At 38.5% G+C, this 22124-nt stretch overlaps 1 protein-coding gene across 1 annotated transcript in view; it reads right to left on the minus strand.

Moving 5' to 3' along the window:
* Positions 1–2745: 2745 nt before the first annotated feature.
* The window catches only part of JPH1 (junctophilin 1), a 202385-nt gene continuing 183006 nt past the window's right edge, over positions 2746–22124 (minus strand). The window contains exons 5-6 of the mRNA XM_073631818.1: positions 19764–19859; positions 2746–9278 (exon numbers count right to left, since the gene is read on the minus strand). Coding sequence (XP_073487919.1) covers positions 19779–19859 — 81 coding nt within the window. The 3' untranslated portion in view covers positions 2746–9278; positions 19764–19778. The remainder of the gene's footprint in view (positions 9279–19763; positions 19860–22124) is intronic.

The raw sequence follows: 22124 nt of genomic DNA on the forward strand, positions 1-22124 counted from the left end.
TACATTTGGAAAGCATAAATAGAAAACAAATGGCTGCATAATTGTTGGGCAGCCTGTATATAATTGAATGTTTCTCTTTTGAGTAATTCAAAGGTCTGTGTAATCTGATCACTCCTGCTTTTCATCTTTTTATTGTATCTTACATTAGAGCTAAAAAATACATTTCAGAAAGCTGTTAATCTTGCTTAGAACTTAACACCTGTTGGTTTGAGGGCTAAATATGAAATAGTTATAGGTAACATTGCATATTTACTGCACATTTCCTTTGAGCTACACTGCTGCAGGAAATGATGTAAAGGATTTAAAACCTTTTGTTTTGAAATGATATATGAACCCAGTGACTAAAATCTCATAAACGTTCAGGCTACTTTAAATAAAGTTGGCTTGCTCCAAATCCAGGAGGGGGAACCGCTTCATCTTTTTAGAGGAAGGGGCTGAACTGGGTTTTGTGTGGGAGGGCATAGTAGGTAGGTACGGGACAGGGGAGTAGTAATGGGGGGTGATTTGTGATGCTGATTTATATTTATATTTTTGTATATCAATACATTTTGAGGAGGTAGCCTTGTGGGTGTGTACACGTTTTCTTGTTTTTTTTTTTTTTTTTTCTGTTTTGATTCATAATATTGCACCCACCTTTTATCATAGGGAGGCACCACCTCCAAATAGGATAATTATTGCAGGGCTCCCATGACCATCATTTTTTTTGGAATTTACTTTAAATAAAATACCCGGTTATCCATGAAGATCCTTGTTCAAGTAATTCCCATTATAGGGGGACAACGCTCTCTCCCTCTCTGTCAATTATGCTCCTGCGCTGTCAAATGAGCTTCCAATGGAGACTGGCTGTTTCAACGCACATTATACAGATTGCTTTTGTCACTATCAGTATACCTGCTCTGAAATATGCCATCCCTGGAGTACAACCATATAGGAAGAAAGTGACTGCAAAAAGGGTGCTGAAGACCAGCGACCATGAGATGCAACAAAGTAGAGTTACACGATTAATCGTTAAAAAAATCGCGATCTCGATTCAACCCCCCTCACAATCTTAATACAGCATTTCCTTAATTCAGTGCAGAGATTTCTCTGCTCACAGCTGACAAAAAACAAACAACATTGCCAGCGCTGGGAGAGAACTATAAACAAAGTATCATTTAGGCTCTGTTTCCACTAGTGCGACTTTTCATGCGACTTGGGACTGAAAAGTCGCATGACAAATTGTTTCCCATGATTTCCAATGAGTACCGTTCATATCTGTGCGACTTCAAAGTAGTCCCTGCACTACTTTGGTCCCACTTTGATGCGACTTGAGGTCTATAGATACAGGCATTGCTTCAAATCGCGGTAAAAAGTCGCGGTAAAATATCGCGGCAAAATTGCGCGACTTTGGGGACGCACTAGTGGAAACCTAGCCTTAGTTCTTTTAGATCAAAGGAATGAACTTTGGTCTTGAAATGAGCTCAGTTTAACTACTTAAATTAAAGACTAAACCTTTTTTCTGACACTTGTTGCTTACAACTTAAAATCAGTATTTTTTTGCTAGAAAATTACTAAGAACTCCTAAACATTATATATATATATATTTTTAGCAGAGACCCTAGAGAATAAAATTGCCGGTTCTTGCAATCTTTTATGTCACACTTTATTTGCGCAGTGGTCTTTAAAATGCATTTTTTTGGGGAAAAAATACACTTTAATGAATTAAAAACAAACTAAACGGGAAAGTTAGCCCAATTTTTTTGTATAATGTGAAAGATGATGTTACGCTAAGAGATTGTGATCAGAGTGCTTTGTAATGATGGGCCTTGTAACATGCTTACTTTATGTGAACATAGAAGGCAAATACACTGCTTTCCAATTGCTCTTCTTTTTGGCAAGACATTTCTGAATATGGGAGCCAGAAATTGTCAGAGATCAATGTGGTTTTGGGAAAATATGGTTACATTTGGAGATTAAAGGTTCCATTAATTGTAATATTTTAATTAATGTAAATATTTAAAACACTATTGCCAATGCAACCTTGTTTCTGGTAAAAAGTTCTAATAAAATTGTCAGTTGTTGTAATATTTTATGTCACACTGCATTTACACAGTGGTCTTTAAAACACAATTTTTTGGGGGAAAAAATACACTTTAATGAATTTAAAAAAAAACTAAACATTAAAGTTAGCCCAATTTTTTTGTATAATGTGAATGATGATATTATGCCACGAGAATCGTGATCAGAGTGCTGTGGTTCCTTCCGTCACCACCTATGTCATTACAAGACACAGTAGGCGTGTAGGGCACAACTGAAGAAACCACAGCACTGGATGTTGGATGTTGAATGCCTAGACATCCAACACTCCTGGAAATTTGTTGGACGAAGAGGATTTCCAAGCACCATAGCCCCTGAAGAGAGCAAAGATTGGTGGCACAGGGGCCGAACCGGTTAGTATAGTATGTCTTCTTTACAGGGGGAGCTTTTGTATTACTTTAGAATTTGATGCATAAAAATAAATATAGCAGTAACAGCATAAAAAAACTATAATTATTAATTACAAAGAACCCTTAGCTGTGCAAAATATAACAGCAGTTTTTGATGACTAAAACAATTAAAATGTAACAGGTGATCTTAACTGCAATGAGGACTAGTTTTCAAAGTCCTAAATGCTGCAAAAAAGTTATAAGACGTTGAATTTATGACACATCCATCATTTAATTTCATTTAAACAGTTTAAAAAAAAAGAAAAAACACACAGAAAGAGATGATAAACATTTTTATTGGATCAGGTAAACCATAAGTCCAACATATTGAGAATTGTAGATTCAACATTTCAGGTTTAGGATTATAAATAAAGAAACCTTGAAGGAAAATACCTTTTTCCACAGCAAGAAACTTAGACAACATTCCATTGGTATGTACGTTGGCAGACTGCTTGCTGTCCAAAAACGTAGTGTACAATATAACAACCAATTATAAATAGCCTTTTTATGTAAAATACAGCTGTGCACATCTTTAAAAAAATACCAACATTTTCTGTTTTAGCTTTGTTTTTTTTTAAAAAAACTATAAATCATACATATAAATTTAATCAACATACTTATTTTATGTATAAACATCTTTATAAGAGGAATCTTACCCCTTATGTCCAAAAAAAAAAAAAAAAATTATGGGAAACATTTTTCAGAAACAGTATTTCAGTAAGAAATGTATAGACTTCCATCAAAAGAGGCATCTGGGCTATGGAGGAGGCAAATATATTGTCAAATATATATATATATATATTTACACATATAAGATTTTAAATAATTTAGTGTTTTATTACTCTAGCTAAAACTATATTTGAAAATATTTTAATAAATATACTTTTTAGTGTTTTATTATTATAGTCTGATCAAACCAATGGATAGTTAAAATAAAAATTTGTAAAATAACACTGCTCCCATCCTCCTTATTTTAAATTAATTCACACCATGCGTAATATGACACTTCAAAGGATAGCTAATACAAGTATTACTAAGTGCTTGCATTAAGCCATGCAGACTACTAAAAACTGTTACATATAAACCCAAAACATCAAACACAGGGAAAACTGATGGTGCAGCTCAGTCTATTTTTTCCACATCCAAGCCCTTTTTAAAGAATAACACCACGCTTTTTTCACCATATAAAAATAAATAAAAATAACATTTTAAAAACAAAAAACTCTTAATATAAGCTAGTAAACAGACATGCCTTGCCATATAAAATTATATGCATTGTGTAAAAATTACACATTAAAAACCTGCATGTCATATGTATTTAATATCAATTTAAGACACTATGCAGGACACACCTAACAGTTAAAGCAAAAATGATGGGCCTTGTAACATGCTTACTTTTTGTGAACATAGAAGGCAAATACCCTGCTTTCCAATTGCTCCCCTTTTTGGCAAGACATTTCTGAATATGGGAGACAGAAATTGGCAGAGATCAATTGGGTTTTGGGAAAATATGGTTACATTTGGAGATTAAAGGTTCCATTAATTGTAATATTTTAATAAATGTAAATATTTAAAACACTATTGCCAATGCAACCTTGTTTCTGTTAAAAAGTTTTAGTAATAAATATAGTGCCATGAATATACATATACCGTATGTTTCAGGGGTGTCTACTTTCTTGACATTATGCGCTGTCACTGGGGCAGGACATGACAGAACATCCCCTTAATGGGCACATAAAGGTCAATAAAGCCAGGCAGAAGTTTTAAGTCATCATTATTCGTTAGAAAACAAAAACATCTTTTGGCTGCTACTGAGATTTAAATTTGTTATTCTCTCTCTTTTTTTTTTTTTAAAGAAAAAAATACTGACTGAGGGCTTTCTAATGCAAACTAGACTAGTCCACTTTTGCCATATTTAGTTCTTCCCAGATGCAATAGTGCTATCAATGTTATTTTAATACAAGTTGTTCTCTGATTGGATAAGATTAAGTGGCAGGGCGGTGACATCACAAATGCCTCATTCTCCAATCAGAGAACACCTTGTATTAATTTAAGAAAAAAATTAAAGGCATTCAGTGAGTGGCGGCAGTGCCGAGCAAGCGACCCCTATGATCGCTGTGCAGAAAGGGAAGCTCATCAGGACATGGAAGATTATGGTAATCACTGTAGTAGCAGTGACTCTCTCTTTGAATAGCTGGCAGCTGTGTCTGGGCTTGGTCTTTTCTGTCAGTGTCATTGAAACCTTTTCAGTACATGGAAATAAGCAGAGTGGACCAGAAGAAGCACAGGGCTGTAAGATTAGAAGGAAAGTTACAGAATGGATATGGTGTGGTGTCTTCAGTGCTGACTGTAGCTCCTCTATATAACACCCATAAATTGGGCTTCAGCCTGAGGTAGAGCTACAGTACAGCACTATCAGAAAAGAAACGTGGTTTTATTATGAAAGATTTGAATGGGACCAAGTGCATTGTACACCGGGTCCTCTAGGAATTCAACAAACATTTTCAACTTCTGGCTATACTCCCTCTTTAAGAACATCTATCAGGATTGTATTACCATCGTCATTTTTGTTGAAGAGGTTTCCTTCCCTTCCTGTCATGCCACTGGGAAACCACACCATAAAAAAAAAAAAAGACACAAAACAGGTAAGGTTGATCCAGGGAATATCCGACTGCCTTTTGGAGATCAGGAAGGATTTATTTCCCCTGCTGGAGCAAATTGGATCATGCTTTGCTGGGTTTTTTGCCTTCCTCTGGATCAACTATGGGTATAGGGTTGTAATTTTTTTTTCTTGTATTGGTTAAACTAGATGGACTTGTGTCTTTTTTCAACCAGACTATGTAACTGTGTAAAATACTGGTGCTAAGTTTTCCCCATCTAAATGTATATATATAAAAAAGAAAGGACAGAGATCTGCTAAAAATTATGCCCTTTAATTTGTGCAAATTGTGCCTAGAATAATAACACTGCTACTTTTGTCAGTAGCAAACACAACTGAATGCAATTTTTCAATCTCCCACACATTCAAAAAGTATTGAGTACTACTGAGGATTAATACGTGTGAATGCAGTTCTGTATATATTTTATGAATAAAAAATGTCCAGATTCCAGGTGAGCAGTTTCATTTAGTCAATCTTTAAAAATGAAGGGGTATTTGTTAAATGGGCTGCACTAAAATACACCAAAATGATCCCTGTGTATATCAACTACCACACAAATCATGTATTCAACATTTAATGCAACCAAAATAATATCCTACCTAATAAATATATTACTTTGCAGGGATGAACAAATAGAAGCGCAGTCTCAGAACCACATCTGGAATTTGAGATCATCAGTCAGAATAGAAATGCTGCTATATAGAAAATATTTTCCAGAAATATATTTATAATAGCAGTATAAGTTAGATATTAAGTGTCCACGGTTCCTGGCATTTGTCCAGCCCTAATGCACACATCCATATGTACATTAAAAAAAAAACAAAAACAGTAACTAACACAAGCAAAAATACAATGTGAAAATGTGTTCTCCTATACTCCAAGAAATTTAATGAAATCACAAAAATTCAAATCATAAGCTGATAAACTATAAAATATATGCAAGGAAATGGAGGGATCCATTTTGTAGCCTAAAACCATTCTGAGCATGTTGCCTTAGATTCAGTATTGATAACACCAAAACACACACACAGCCTAATCTCTCAGTGTTTTTGAAAGAAGTGTCTAATGTAATCAGTGAGATTTTTCCTTTCTCTTTTATATCTGCAGTGAAACGTTTTGTTTGAGCTTGATTGGTTGTTATTGTAATGCAGCATTTCATTCAGATGTCCTGATACATAAGGGCTACACTACCTTAAAGAGACCCTCACTACTCTGGCCTTCATCACACCTGGTGACAAGGCCCAGTGCTTCCGAGTATGGTGGAGCATACAATCTCCTGTCATGTGACTTGGCTCCAGCAGGTCAATCCCTTGGTCTGAGCACTGTCATATGGCCAGGGGTCTGACATCTCCACTCCCCTTAGCAACCTATGGCAGCCAAGATCTTGGATTTCAGTGCTGGCTGCAGTGGAGGCAGGAGCTGGGAGAGAGCACTGGTAGGGCAAGTAGAGGAGGTCTCTTTACAAACACACTGGCACTTTGCCCTGAGAGGGCAAGGTGGCAGTCTCTCTTTAAAAGATACTAGTTTTGGATATATAGGGATGACAGTCATTGGGTGGAACAAATAGTAGCCATTTAGGAAAGGGAATATTAAACAATAATTGCTCAGGTGTCTGTATATATGAGAATAAAAGTACCAAGATCCCAATACTATTGAATTCTAGAAATATAGAGAGTTTGTTTGTAGTACAGATCATTGGCATTCAAAGTGGTCATACCACCTCTGTTGGAATCCCACTAAGAATGGTAAGTGTCTTTAATCACCATTGAGCATTTAAGATCAAGCTCTCAACATTTTTTAAATGTAAGTTGATTGTATGTAAAATAAACTTTATTGATTTTAAAGAATTATGTTGTAATGTCTTGTGACGGTACCGAGAAAATCCTACTTGCCCCAAACAAACTCTCTTTTTTCTAGAATAGGAAAGGGAATATGGTGACAATGTTGTGTAATGAAACTGAAAAATTATAGGCTGTACTATTTGAAAAGTTGCTCCAGCCAACATAACATTTCATGTGACCCACCTGCACACTTTAAAGAGCAATTATGCATAAGATGCAAATGCATTTTCAAACACATCTGTAGGTATGTATATTAAAGTTTTAGACTCATGGAGTGAAATATGAATATCTAAGTCAAAGAGGAACTTTAACTAGTATTTTAAAAAATAAAAGTCAGCAGCTACAAATACTGGAGCTGGTGACTTTTAAAAAATAGGTACCAACCAGCTGATGGAGTGCAGCGTTGTCTTCTCTCAGCCAATTCTTCTCACCGCTGCTGGATCCCCACTACGGCCATCTTGGATATGGGAACCAGCTATGGCTTCTGATGAATTACAGCTGGCTACCCACTGTGCATAGGTGAGATCACGCTGTAATGTGTCCCAGTAGGCTGTGAGCAGAGAAGGGTGGGCAGGTCTATGTCATCCTAATCAATACCAAGATTGAAGAAGTAGGAGCCGGTACCTTCAAAAAGAGGTACTCAACCCCCCCCCCCTAAAAGCTGCAACTCAGGTTAGGCTGGGGGTAGGGTGAGAATAGAGAATGAGCGGTTCTTCACTTTTTTGAGCGAAGTTCCACTTTATGGACAATATAATAATATCATTTCAAAAGACAACTGTTTTTAGAAATACTGCCAGATGTAAATTTTAGGTGCACTAAGCATTAAAATGTCAGCAAAGCTAAACAATAGGACAAGGAGGAAATTATGTGTATGTATTACAGTTTGCATCCTACTTTTCATGCAAATATAGGTACTTTAAACTATATCCATTTTGCATCATGGAATCTGGGCTTTTGTACCTGGTTTAACCTGCAATGGTCACAGAAACATAGTCATTTTTTGAAAGCTTTCACATGTGCCTTGGCTGTAAGAAGTATGAAGATCTAACAAATCATTTCAAAACTAGTATTCTATAATTGTTATATGACCAGTCTGGATGAAATGTTGCACAGTTCTTTAATACTTAATGAAAAACTGGCTGCATGTTCCTGGAAAAATAATTCAGCTAAACAATTCAATAAACAAAATGGATTCCTTCAATGTTCAAAAATGGGTTAGTTATTTAAACCTGTCACAGTAGTGGGCATTTCAAACTGAATGTGAGCACTGTTCATACGTTTTTCAATTAAATACTCAGTGAAAACTGAGTGACACAATTAGCAGACCCAGAGATACAGGTTGATGAAACATGCATTTATAAAGGTTGTTTACCTGGTTCTAACCTATTTATGGTTGAATTTTTCTGTAACAGCAGAATCTGGGCCTGTACCTCCTTGCCTTCCTATTGCTTACCCTAGTGACGGGCGGGTTCACTGATCATTAGGTAGACCAAGTACAACTATTACTGGAAGTTGTGACATTATCTATCCTATTGTATTTGAAAACTCCAGGCTTGTGACAGGTTTATTTTAACTTCAGAATATAAGATAACATTTTTTTTAAATGTTAACTAGTTACAGATTATTGGATTCAACGTATAACTCTGTGTGAATGTTTCTGTAAACCATGTAATAAAACTAAAACAATCATGGCTATCCATAAAGGTCTACTAGAACAGAGAAATTAGCCTCCAAGCACAAGCAAATGAAACACTATCTTCCAAAATGCTGCAGGAGATGGTAAAAGCAGTAGGTAATAGAGTAAGACTGGTGAGTGATGCTGCTAACTATTTCTTCAGAGATAGAAGCAAACTTTGGAACTGCATCCACAGCAACTGAATCCTCTGAGCACATTTTGCTGGCACTGGCTCTTCTATCTCCACTCTATAAACGTCAGGACAGTAAAATAGTAAGGCAGCTGTTAGCTTCTGTCAACAAAAAGTGCTGCTCTGTACATTTCCAGTTCAATCACACACTGCTGGGACAGGTACAGCGGCCATCTTCACTGACTAGGCTGTTTCAGCAGATTTGTGCCTTCAAACATGGCGTCTGACCTCCTCGTTCTATGGCGCCCAAGAATCACTACCCAGAGATCAGAGGCCCACAGGCTTAGACATGTACACTTTTTTATTTTAAGTTTCAACTATCTCTCTTCCCAAGCTGAAACCCAAGCCTTCTCATTCCTGTCTCCGTATTTGACAAGTGCCATAAAAACGGCTTATGACACAAACAACAGGAATTGTGCGCCAACATCTCCGGTTGTCCGAATGTTACTGCAAAGATAAAAACAAGGGTAGGGAAATTTCAGAGAATGTAAGACATTAAAGACCTGTATGTATAACTGACACAGGAAAGTTATTAAAACAAGAAATATGAAACCAAAAGTTTGTGGACACCTGACCATCACAACTATATGAGCTATATTAACTATATGAACTTTTTGGATATCCCACTCTAAAGCCATGGCATTCAGATAGAATTGGCCTCTTTTGTCACTATAGCAGCCTCCACTTCTCTGGGAAGGCTTTCCATAAGATTTTTCAGTGTCTACAGGAATTTTTGCCCATTCAGCCAAAGATTATTTATTAAGACAGGTATTTACGCTGGCCAAGAGGCCTGGCTCACAATCAGCTTTCCAAGTTATTCCAAAGGTGAACCATATGGTTGAGGTCAGTGCTCTTTGCCAACCAGATTCCTCAAATCATGTCTTTTCTGCCCTTGAACTCAATAATTTGAAGGGTTGTCCACATACTTTTGACCCCACAGTGCATCTACAGTGAGCTGAACATGTGATACTTTTTCTTTCTTTAAAACATTTTGAAAGCATGTGAAGACACAAAGTAAATGTTGTGTGAAGGATGAAACCAAACACTGCAACCTTTACTTGCCTAAAACAAGGCTGTGACAGTGCTTATGACATAGAATATCTTCCTTAAATATACACAAAGATGTATGTATAGGAATTATACACAAATATTAATAAGCAGAAAAGGAGAACAACCTCAGGAATAAAATACAACCAACTAAAGTATTAAAACTTCATATCTTGTATTTCATACAAAATGTCCTAAAATCATTTAGACCATTTTTTGTAAAAGCAGAAAATCGTGTTCAAGATGGTAGTTTAGGGGCATTTGGAATGGCAAATACTTGTAGCAGCGTGTAAACGCGTCTGAGTGTGGTAACTAGCGTTTATAAGCATTTTTGTTTGTAGGCGTTTTCAATAGGGAACACATTTCTGATCATTTACAATGTGGAAAAACCAGGAGAGGGAGAGAGAGAGAGAGAGAGGGAGAGGGAGAGGGGGGTAGAGAGAGAGAGAGAAAGAGAAAGAGAGAGAGAGAGAAAGAAAGAAAGAGAGAGAAAGAAAGAGAGAGAGAGAGAAAAAGAGAGAGAGAGAGAAAGAGAGAGAGAGAAAGAAAGAGAGAGAGAGAAAGAGAGAGAGAGAGAGAGAAAGAAAGAGAGAGAGAGAAAGAGAGAGATGGAGATGGCAAGTTCCAGCGTTCAGAAGAGGTTTTCAAACGTCCTGTGTACATAAAGCCTTAAAATGCAAAAGGAGTAATTAGATCACCAGTTCATGTATAAATAAAAATACTCCAATCATCATAGCAAAACATCTTGAATATCCCACCCACCATACAGACAGCCCAATATTCATACATCAAATATGTTAATCAGTGGAGGTGAGTTAGAGTTGAGAAAGGTGATTTGAAACAAACTGGTGATCTAATAACTCCTTTTGCATTTTGTGTGAAATAAAGGTTATGAAGTTTAATACTTTAGTCAATTGTGTTTCATTCCTGAGGTGTAAGCAGCTGAAAAGTTCTACACTGTTCTGCTTACTAATTCATCTTTGGGATGTGGCAGTTTTGATAATCCTCTACATCAATTTATAAGGAAATATACACAAATATTATAATAATGTATAGTCCAGAAAATATGTTTAAAAAGGTACTATTTCCCATTGGTCAAAAAATAAATAAAAAATGTGACCCTAGAAGAGAAGGATACTCACCTGTTCTGTGCAATACCACTGCACAGAGCAGGTGAGTATAACATGTTTATTATTTTAATTAAAAAAAAAATTTCTTTAGTAACACTTTAAGTAAAAAAAGAAAAAAAAAACAGTTCTTGCTCATTGAAGAAAACAGCAATTCAGAGACTGTTGGGGTGCCCAAAAGCAGTCCAACCAAGGGGTGAGCAACAGCAACAAAACACTAACAGGTCCAAAAGAAATAAAAGAACTGGGGACTGCCTGCATCTCCACGAAGAGCCACCTGAAGGACCTTATGCCTATAAATGGCATCAGAAGATGCCTGACATCCACCTGGTAAAAAGTTGTATTAAACCCAAAAACAAAATCTATCACAAGAAAAAGACAGGTTGCTTAAACCCCTAGGGGACCCTGTGCATATCTAAATCCATGCATGGTTTGATGAGCCATGGTGTTGGATAGCTAGCTCCGTCTACCTACCTAATATCTGACAATACAGATCAGTTGAGATTTCTGAGTGACATTTCAGGAGGAGAGGGGGCGTGACAGGCAGTGCACACAAAGCCCACACAGCCCCTGCCTTCCCTCCTAAGCTGCCAGACATCACTGTGCTGTCATCTTATGTCTCCTCTGTAGTTTACACAAAGACTAGGCTGGAAAAGACTGGTGTAGTACCTGGCTTGTGCTATTATCAAATTGTGCTTTCATAAATAAAAGCGCTATTCACGAGCTGCAATCATTCACAACATAAGCTGACAGTTTTCACTCTCTCCCTGCATTGAATAGTAGGCTTCAGCTCCGGACTGCAAACTACAGCAGCTGCAGAAAGGGGTGTGGCTCAATGATGGCTGTAATTCCCCCCATGGGCTTTTTTTTCCCTCCTTTAATGTACTGCAGCTTACTAATCCTTAAATGTGGCGACTGCTTTAGTTTTCCTTTTTAGTTTTTTTTTCATTTCCCACCTGGTGTTCCAGCCAGTAACACACTTCCTGTCTTAGGGTGTCTCCACTTTGGACAGGGCACTGATAAAAGAAACACAGAAACACTCTTGGACAGCAGCACTGATAACCTGGGAAAATGGTAGTGTTACATTCACTAACAGATTTAGATGGACTTGACTAACAAATTAAAGTCAAACTTCACTTGTTAATACTTTTTAAGCAGTTTTTAACACTTTTTCAGCATCATTTTTTTTCTTTTTGTGAAAGAAGTTTTACATAAATAAATGAAAGCTGTCTATTGTAAGTACCCCTATCAGTGGTAAATGGTTTGTCTCCACCCTGTCACTTTTGCTGGAAAGTTTGGTTTGTTAAGGAAGTTGAAAAGTAACAAACTTATGGGCTAGATCACCAGGTGAAAATAAAAGAAAAAAAAAGCAAACTAAAGCAGTCAGAGCTAAGAATTGGTGAACTGCCCTATAATACTTTGTTATTTTTGGGTTTAACACCACTTTAAAAAACATACAAACAGAAGACCAGCAGACTTGCAAATGTGAGAAACAGTAACTTGATGCCAAATTACCAAGAAGCACTTGCTGATCAAGTAGAGTGAACCTTGAAAGGAAAGGATAGAAGCAGGTCCTCAAGACCATAAACTTGATGATAATCTGTCTGAGCCACTGAGAAATGATAACATGAGAGGTAGGCTCCCCTTTAAAGAGAATTTTTTGGGAGGAAAGCAAACTAGGCCTTCCAGGTAGAATGACAGACCCTATGGGAAGGAAGATTTGGACTTCAACAGCCATGCTGTGAAGGCCAGCGCTGTAGAGCAGGATGGCAAGCTGGTCTTGAGACAGATGACCCAGATCAGATCTGGAAGACCCCACAGAGAATATGCTAGAAGTCTCATCAGATCAGAGTACCACATCTGTCTGGGCCAATCCAGAGCTTTGAGGTTGACTGAAATGATCTCTTAGCTTGATCCTGTTCAGCAGACAAGGAAGGAGTTTCTAGGAACGAATGGCATAGATCAGGCTGTATTAATCTCATGGAGCCACCAGAGTGTCCATTGTTTTTGCCACAGGACCTATGCACCAGGAGACAAGCCTGTTTGTTGTTGAATAGGGAGGCTAGGAGGTCAACATCTGGCAACCTGCACCTGTAACACAAGTCTTGGAATACCTACCAGTGTAAGGACCATTCCCTCAGGTCCAGGCACTGCCATCTGAGGAAATCTGCCTGCTAATTGTCTGGGCCTGGGATATAAATGGCGGACAAGACTGGAATGTAAAGTTTTCCCAAGATAGAATTCTTTCTACCTCTCTTGTCACAGAGATTGATGTATGCCACTGCTGCAGCGCTGTCCAACCAAATCCTAATTGGATGACTCAACAGTTGAGCTATTTAACATTTGCAAATTGCCAGAAGTTCCAGGTTGCTGATTGGGAGATGAGATTTCTCTGGTGTCCCTTGAACCAACAAAGATGCCTAGGACTCTGTTCCAGGTTGGAAGGCTGACATCTGTCATGAGGATTTTCAAAGATATCAGAAGGAAGGACTTTCCTAATTCCAGAGCTAGATTCCTGGGCCTCCCAGCCAGAGACAACCTGGTCTTCAGTGTCAGGCAGTTCAGTCCATCATAGGGCTGGACTGACTTGTCCCATGATGACAGGGTATGTAGAGGATATGACTAAACAAGTTATATGACTCCTGGATTGAAAAGTCTGATTCTGGGAGCAGAGAGTTTGAAGTTTCTCATGGGGAAGAAAACTTGTGTAGTGTCTAGGATGAGGCACAGATACTCCAATCCGTGAGTTGGTTGCAGCACTGACATCTGAATTCAGCACTGGAAGTCTAATTTTGATAGCCAGTTACAGAGACCAACAAAACAGATTGTAGAGAAAGAAGAAAAAAACAGCTAGCAAGAAAAGTCAAACTTTTCTCAGCAGCGCAATGAAAAGGCATTCATTCCCCTACAACCTAAGCAAAAAACAGAGGCATGCCAGGAGTAAGAGGGGTTATAATGAGCTAGCTGTTGTTTTTTGGTTTGCCATTGTCCAAAATCTCCCATAGGCGTCAGTATAATTTAGTCTCTGAATTCCTGGGTTCAACAAGGAGGGTAGCCCAACATAGCTTCATGCATACTGCCACTTCCTGTAGTTAGTTGTAAGTAGGAAGCAGGAAGCAGGTCCAATTTGGGTAAGGTTTTTTTTTTTTTTTTTTTTTTTTAAGGCATCAGCAGAAACATTTATCTTAATACAAGATATACATATTGTCTGGACTATACATTGTAATAATGGTTTATGTATATAACTTTGTGTATATCTAAGGAGCGTATGCCAATGGATGTCTATGTGTACTGTTTTTAAGTGTTTTCAGGGGTTACCATTGTGCTGTATGTCCTCCATTCAGTTTTACCAACAGTGCAGTGCAATGTAATAAATATATACATTTTCCAACAGTGCAGCCATTTTTCTTGAAGAGGAATTTTGTTGCGCTAGTATCTGTGTTTGGGTCCAAGGCTAGCATGGAGTAATAATACAGCTCTTGTGAAGAACACCAATAACATTAGTGATATGAAAAGCTATTTCTCTACAACAGGATTACAAACTTACCCCGCTGACACGCACTTAATAAATTAGATAAACTAAAGGATCTATATAGCAGAGTGCAAACCAATCTATTAGTCACTAAAGGCTGGTATACACTGGCCGAATATCAGCCAGTTCAACAGAAACAAGACAACATTCGGCCAGTGTGTACAGCAGGCTGTCTGGATTCTGTTGATCGGGCATGCTGGAAAACCAGCAGTCGATCAGTGCTGGCAATGGCCATAACACAACAGATCAGCGGGGAGATTGATGTACTAACATCGCTTAGTTAGTACAGTGAGCTCCTCAGTTGTTTTTTTGTTCAGTATGAAAAAAAAGCCCAATGCGTGTACCAGGCTTTGGAAAAAATAATGGGATGAAACAATCATTTTACATCAGAGGCTGCTCTAAAAGGAAGGTGCAAACCAACCTTTTAGACAAAAGGGGTATAGTTATCTCCCCTGATGAAGACAAGTGATAAGCCCTGTGTCGAATAAGCGTTGGGGAGGGGCTAGGATGGAGGAGAAGCCAGCTGAGACGCTGATCTCTCAGCGAGGTGACTATAGGCATAACAAACACACCTGTCGGATTGGGATTGTTCGTTTTTCCATGCTATGTATAGAGTGGTGAGCTGGTAGCACCTCTAAGATGTCAGTACGATATACAAATTGTTTTAATAAACCGGAGTTTAAAACGTTATCACACTATTGAGCCTTTCTTTGCAAATACTTACCGAGGACACCCACAGTGAAGGGACTGGCGTTCCACAGAGTCCACTAACCCTGAACCCAGTGTTGTTTCTACTGCCTATTTTTACCAAACTTAGGTGTGCGGTCAAAATGTCTGAGGTGCGTGCAGACACACGGGGGGACCACGTATATGGAATCACTAAAAGTCACTGAAAATTTCCATCTGTGAAGTACTGTCACGAGTCACTGCGGATTTCATTCTGGAGCACTGGATACTATATCAAAGTCATTTTGACTGTATTATTATTTATGACATCTGTACCAGTTTTTATTCATCTATGGTTTATATCCATGTATTAATATTGTGTCTTTGAGCACAGGACATTATATCAGATTGTTTGAAGTGAATTAATATTTGAAATATTTGCAATATATTTAATCATTTATGTGTTAGTACGTAGGTACTTTTGTGTTTCAGCACTTGCACTTTGGTATCATATTGGTTGTCATAGGTGTGCACAGCCTATTGCATAAGGGTGTGCACCCAAAGCTCAAACTCACATGTGTCTATAGTCGTGGCCCTAAGACCGAGACAGATGTGGATCACATAAACACGTGACAAGACTTACAACATAAATAGACCTGAGGTGTGGCTTTTGGTCATCTGGTAGTTAAGCCAAGAAAAGGGGCCATACCCATTACCCAAGATAAGTAAGGAATAATTGTGGAGGAAGGTGTGCTGAGAAATGTTGTAAAAAGGGGAATGGGAAGGAGGGTATCGGGCACTGGAACCGACAGAGAGCAAGGGCGAGCGGCCAGCTTAAATACCCACCGGGCTTCTCCCATAAATTCAGGCCACCATACTAGCCTACTAAAATATATAAATATATATACAGTGCCAGTAGGGCAGAGATTGGTATCAGTAGTTTATTTTAATTATTTGTTTATTTGTACTCTTTTACAAATTATTTTTTTATTTATTTATTTTGTATTCTTTTTCACAATATTTTTTTTATTTTTTAGGAGCCCCATTGGGGGCCTGTGGTGAATTATCAGGGATCTAAACAGTCCCCTGATATCTCACTTTTGAGAAAGGGACTGAGTACAAAGATTCCCCAGTCTCTTTCTCTGCAGCCAAGCAGCAGGGGAAATCTGCGCAGCACAGGGTGATTAGGGTGTGCCCAGGCACACCTATGTTGGTTGTTTAAGATTTCCAATAGAGACACCTATATATAGTGGTCACACACTATTTAGTAGATTAATTGTCACATTATCTTGATATATTATCACTGGCATTTGCACTTTAAGCATTGGCACATCTGTTATAAGTAATTATACAGAGGTAGACACAGCGCGGCACAAGTTTATTTTATTTCATTTTAATTCAACACAGTTCACTAGTGCTAGCAGCTGAAAGCAATTAAAACATTTCCTCACATATGAGGGTTGTCTGGATTCTTAAGCAGGCCATACACGGTCGAATTTCGAACAAATTTTCTTTTCAAAATCAGAAAGTTTGTTTTTTTTGTGATCCGATGATGCCACCATTGATTTTCGAAATTCGGCTGACCAAGCCTTCAATTTCACCGCATGTTGCTACAGAAAAGAATTTTCTTGGCCGGGAATCTTCTTTTCTCTCCGTAAATTTTCTTTTCTTATTACATTTCTCGCACGATTCTCCCATCGTTGATTAGAAAATCGTTTGTTTTTCTAAAAATTTCCAACATGTCCGATTCCTCAAATTTGATTGCCGCACGAAAATCGTCCGTTGTTGCAGCCCACTAATGGTGCAAAATTCATACGAAAATTCTTTCATACAATTCTTACGAAATTCGAACCGTGTATGGCCGGCTAATTAGTTTATTGAACTGGTAGCTTGCAAGATTCTGTATTAATTAAGCAATGTACTAACATCACTTAGTTAGTACAGTGAGCTCAGTTTCTTTTTTTTTTGTTCAGCATGCTGCATTGAATAAAAAAAAGTCCTCTGCGTGTACCAGGCTTTGGAAAAAATAATGGGATGAAACAATCATTTCACATCAGAGGCTGCTCTAAGAGGAAGGTGCAAACCAACCTTTTAGACAAAAGGGGTATAGCTTCTGTCTGCTATGAGCTGAATTGTTCTTAGTATGCAATATGTGAAACTGTCATACAGCAGTTCTGGACCAGGCTTTAAAGGTAGCCTGGTCCAGAACTGGACGCTGATTGGTTTCTATGCACAGCTGCACCAGATTTTTGCACGCTCCAGTTTTAGTAAATCCTTCCCCATGTGTCATGTGTAGCCACATCTTTGGGTTTGCACTTTAATTCTGGTCAACTGAGGTATCTAACAGGTTTACTAGACCAGTCCCCTTGATCAAGCACTGGTGTAACAAACTGCCCCAGACTTTGGGATTCTGGCTGTGAGATCTCCCTACCATAATCCCTTGCTCTTAACCTACCTATCTTGTATTGATGGTTGGTCTCTCAGTTCATTTTGCATAGAGCGGTCATATCTCTAAGAACAAACTGACAACCATTGGATATTTTTCACTCCATTGAGGTACAACTTTGTTACTTTCTTGACAACTATTGGGTTTGTTACATTGTCCCTTATACATATGTAATACTTATATCATTTCTATATTGCCCCGTAGTCTCTCTGCCCATACCAGCCTTATAACCATGTTGGACTGCATTCATGTATTTACCATATTCCATATCTCAGATAGTCCTTCATATCAACATACTCTAATAAGCTTAATTCATTTATTTACATTTTTATGTATATATAAATGAAATTTTAGAACCCTATACATTAAACTCATTTTGCAATTATTATGCCCTCTGACATATGTGCATCCTTGCAGACATTTTCTAGACATGGTTTTTAAGGGGCCAAGTGGAGACCGCAGTGAGAAATACCGCTATCCAGACCGTGCTGATCCTCTGGATGTTCCCCTGTTGTGGCTTTTGTTTGCTCCACCTCCTCAGCCCCCGAGCTGGATGCACTACACGACCGCCATCTTGATATCCAGCTTTTGGCGATTTATCTCAGCCATTTGGTAAGTATGAGGTCTCTGTTTCAAACCTCTCTTGCCAATCATTCCTCCTGCCCCCTTTTATCAACAATATACATCTATTGATCTCATCACTTATACTGCAGATACAACATTCATGCATCTGTCCCTGAAGAAGCGAGCAGAGTCTCGCAAAATGCATAGGGCTTTATTGATGCTTGTTTTATGCCAGTACATGCTGGGTATTATTGATGTCTGCATTATGTCTACATACTTTCCTGTCCATATGTATGTACATTTTATTTTCCTATTGTATATGTGTATTTACTGACCTAGCAACTTTCAAGTTTTATTGTTGCACATTGATGTACAATACTTGTAATAAATCTTTGTATATTTACTTTCATCTGTGTTGTGTGCATTGGCTATTAAGCCGGGTAACTCACAATCATTATTGTTGCCACTCCGTTACATAACATTTTGAAATGAATAAATTGATTTTGTCTCAGTGTTCGCTGTGAATATTGGCTAAACCTCTTTCTTACCTCATCTAAAGTCCCAGGGCTATTTCTCTTGTTTTTTTGTGCACTATTAGGGATGGAGGTGTCAGAGGGGTCACACCAGACCTTAATCTCCTTTTTTTTCCCAGTTCATTTTGCACATTTTATAATATAAACTAAAATCCACCAGGGATAGTGGAATCTCTTGTTTAACAGTCCAGAATCTACTAAAAATATAACACTGAGTGGACTGGTCTTTAACAGATTGAGATTATGTCTACATTCTACCAGGTGGCCAAGGTTGCATATTTTGCTGTGTTCAGAGGCAGCTAAACACTTCCTCTGAATGCAGCAACACAATGGGGTTAATTTACTAAAGGCAAATCCACTTTGCACTACAAGTGCACTTGGAAGTGCAGTCGCTTTAGATCTGAGGGGAAGATCTGAAAAGAGGGGAAGCTCTGATGATTTTATCATCCAATCACGTGCAAGTAAAAATGCTGTTTTTCATTTTCCTTGCATGTCCCCCTCAGATCTACAGCGACTGCACTTCCAAGTGCACTTGCAGTGCAAAGTGGATTTGCCTTTAGTAAATAACCCCCTATGTGCTATGGTTGCATACCAACTGGTCAATCAGCTGTGATCAGTTTTTGTGCATCCAGAACTTTACAGAAATGCAGGCCCTGGATGCACACTATCTAGGCTCTATTTGCATGAAACTGCTCAGATAAGCGGTTACATACGAACAGTGGAGGGGCCGGCCATTGATTTCTACAGAGCACAAATCGGACAACTGCTGCTGTTCGCACACATTGTATGCAAGCAGCGCTTAGAACTGCCGGTGGGAGTCTACTAATTCTATCTAGCTCAGGCCCCTTTGGAGACATTTGAATGTAGGCTTACACATTTGAACTTATTTACTACAATAGTGCATACATAATTACTAATCAATCACTGCACTGACTTATAAAAAATATTCCACGCTAAGTAAAATAAATAGGACAATTGAAAAACAAGAGAACAAACATTTATCATTTAATATCTTACCTGTACCAGCAGCAATCAGGTAAGGAAATGGACGAAAAGTATAGCTAACCCAACATTTAAAAGCATCACCAAGGCAATCATGATTGAATTAGGTCTCTGAAAAAAAGTCATATACCAGTATTAGTTATTAAGATTTCATTCTGCACCATCACTTAAGAATTAAAGCAATCACTATCGGAAAAAAACAATGAGAGCTCAAAGTTTACATTTTTTATGGGTATTTTGAATGAATTGTAAAGGACTAAAAGAAAAAAATAGGGTTGTCCCGATACCGATACTAGTATCGGTATCGGCACCGATACCGAGCATTTGCCCAAGTACTTGTACTCAGGCAAATGCTCCCGATGCTTCCCCCCGATACCTAGAGGACAGCTGTGATCGGCGCGTGGGGGAGTTACAAGATTCTCCCCCAGCGGCTTTCAGCTGCTTTAGTGACATACAGCGGTGATCGCTCACCGCTGACTGTCACTGCATCCTCCTCCGTGCCCCCTCCGTTCCTCTGTGCCTCTCCGCTGTCCCCTGCATTCCTCTCTCCTTATCTGTCCCCCTCCGTTCTCCCCCTCCGTTCCTCTCTTATTATCTGTCCCCTCCGTTCCTCTCTCCTTATCTGCCCCCTCCGTTCTCCCGCTCAGTTCCTCCGTCCCCCTCCTCCTTCCTTTGTGTATGGATAGAGTCAGCTGACTCTGTCCATTCACATAACTGAAACATTGTAATCTCCTGTGATTACAATGTGCCATTTTATGAATGGAGAGGAGCCGCTGTCTTCTCTCCATTCATTCTCAGTGCAGCTGAGGCTGCAGAGAAAGGGACTGGGGAATCTCTATCCTCTGTCTTTTTCTCAAGGGGGAGATATCAGAGGTCTGTTAAGACCACTGATATCTCACCAAAGCCCCCCAAAAGGGCTGATTAAAAAAAAACAATAAATAAAAAAAAAATATTATTGTAAAAAATAAAAATTGTAAAAAACAAAACAAAAAAAGCACACACACATACAACGTTCACCCCCCCCCCCCAAAAATAGCAAAAAAAAAAACTGTCACGTGACATTAAAAAAAAAAGTATCGGTAATCGGTATCGGCAAGCACTTGAAAAAAGTATCGGTACTTGTACTCGGTCCTAAAAAAGTGGTATCGGGACAACCCTAGAAAAAAACAATATCCTTTTGGGGGGGTAAGGAAAGCAGATCCATGCTACTGTGGTTAGTTTGCATCCCTCAACACCTAACTGGTCCCACAGGCCGCCGTGTCCATGTATGACATGCTTGTAACACTATAATCAGCCGGGTTGACATGTCCCATGCCCAGCCTTGATGGCATGCTCCCTGCATTTTAATTGACAGTGGCTCCTACCAGTTTTGCTTTCAGAACCGGCAACCTGTATTGGCATGAGTTGCACAGCGGAACAAAGCACAAATATGTTTCCTGCCAACCTATACATCATGCTGCTGCCCACTCCCATACAATGCTGCTAGACCCCCACAAAACAAACAAATACATTTGTGGTCACATGACCCTTGAATAAAGGTCCAATATAAGGCAAAAACAAGCTTTATTTTAAGCAATGATACTTTTAAGTAGCCTGTTGTGTTTTAAAATGAGTGACATCACAACTAATTTAATTGCACGTAGTGTGGCCCATGTCTATGTTTCATTTGTATTTGACATTCCTGAAGTAGATGAAAATATCCTACAAGCATCTGCCAGGAGAGGCTTGGGAAGCACAATTTGTCTGCAGTCTGAAAGTTTATATGAAGTTTATTTAATTAGGTTCAAACACAAACTCTACAAACACAACAGAAAAAATAACATGTCATGTTTTGATTAGATCCCCACAGCTATAATTTTGAATCAACACTGCATATAGAAATATCTTATTAGCGAGACTGTAATCCCCTTTAAGATGTAAATAACAAGCAGCTCGCAATGATGAAGTAATCATAACTCCCTAGGGCTATTGCTTCAATTTTAGAGCTATTTATACACTGCCTGCTAACCCTTTAGGTCTTCTATGGAACTGAAATGCACTGTGTCCTTTTTGCCTTTAGGGTAATGTCACATGGGGGATTTACGTGCTACAATTTTGAAATTATTTTTCCCATGCAGAGTTGACATCCTCAGCATAGGTTTCAATGGGGATCATTTTCGCCAATCAGATGAAACCATTTTTTTTCCTTGAGATTGCTACATGTGTCACATAATGTATGACATAACAATTCAGCACCTCAGCATTAAAAACAAGGGCATTTTGTTTAAGAAATCATTGTGACAACATTGTTAAAGTGCAACTATAATCAGTTAAAGTACAACTAAAGGCTCCAATATGACAGTTTAAACAATTTCTGCACTGACATGTGGCACTGGC

Source organism: Aquarana catesbeiana, linkage group LG05 (assembly GCF_042186555.1).
Source record: "Aquarana catesbeiana isolate 2022-GZ linkage group LG05, ASM4218655v1, whole genome shotgun sequence".
In the NCBI taxonomy this organism is placed as follows: Eukaryota; Metazoa; Chordata; class Amphibia; order Anura; family Ranidae; genus Aquarana; species Aquarana catesbeiana.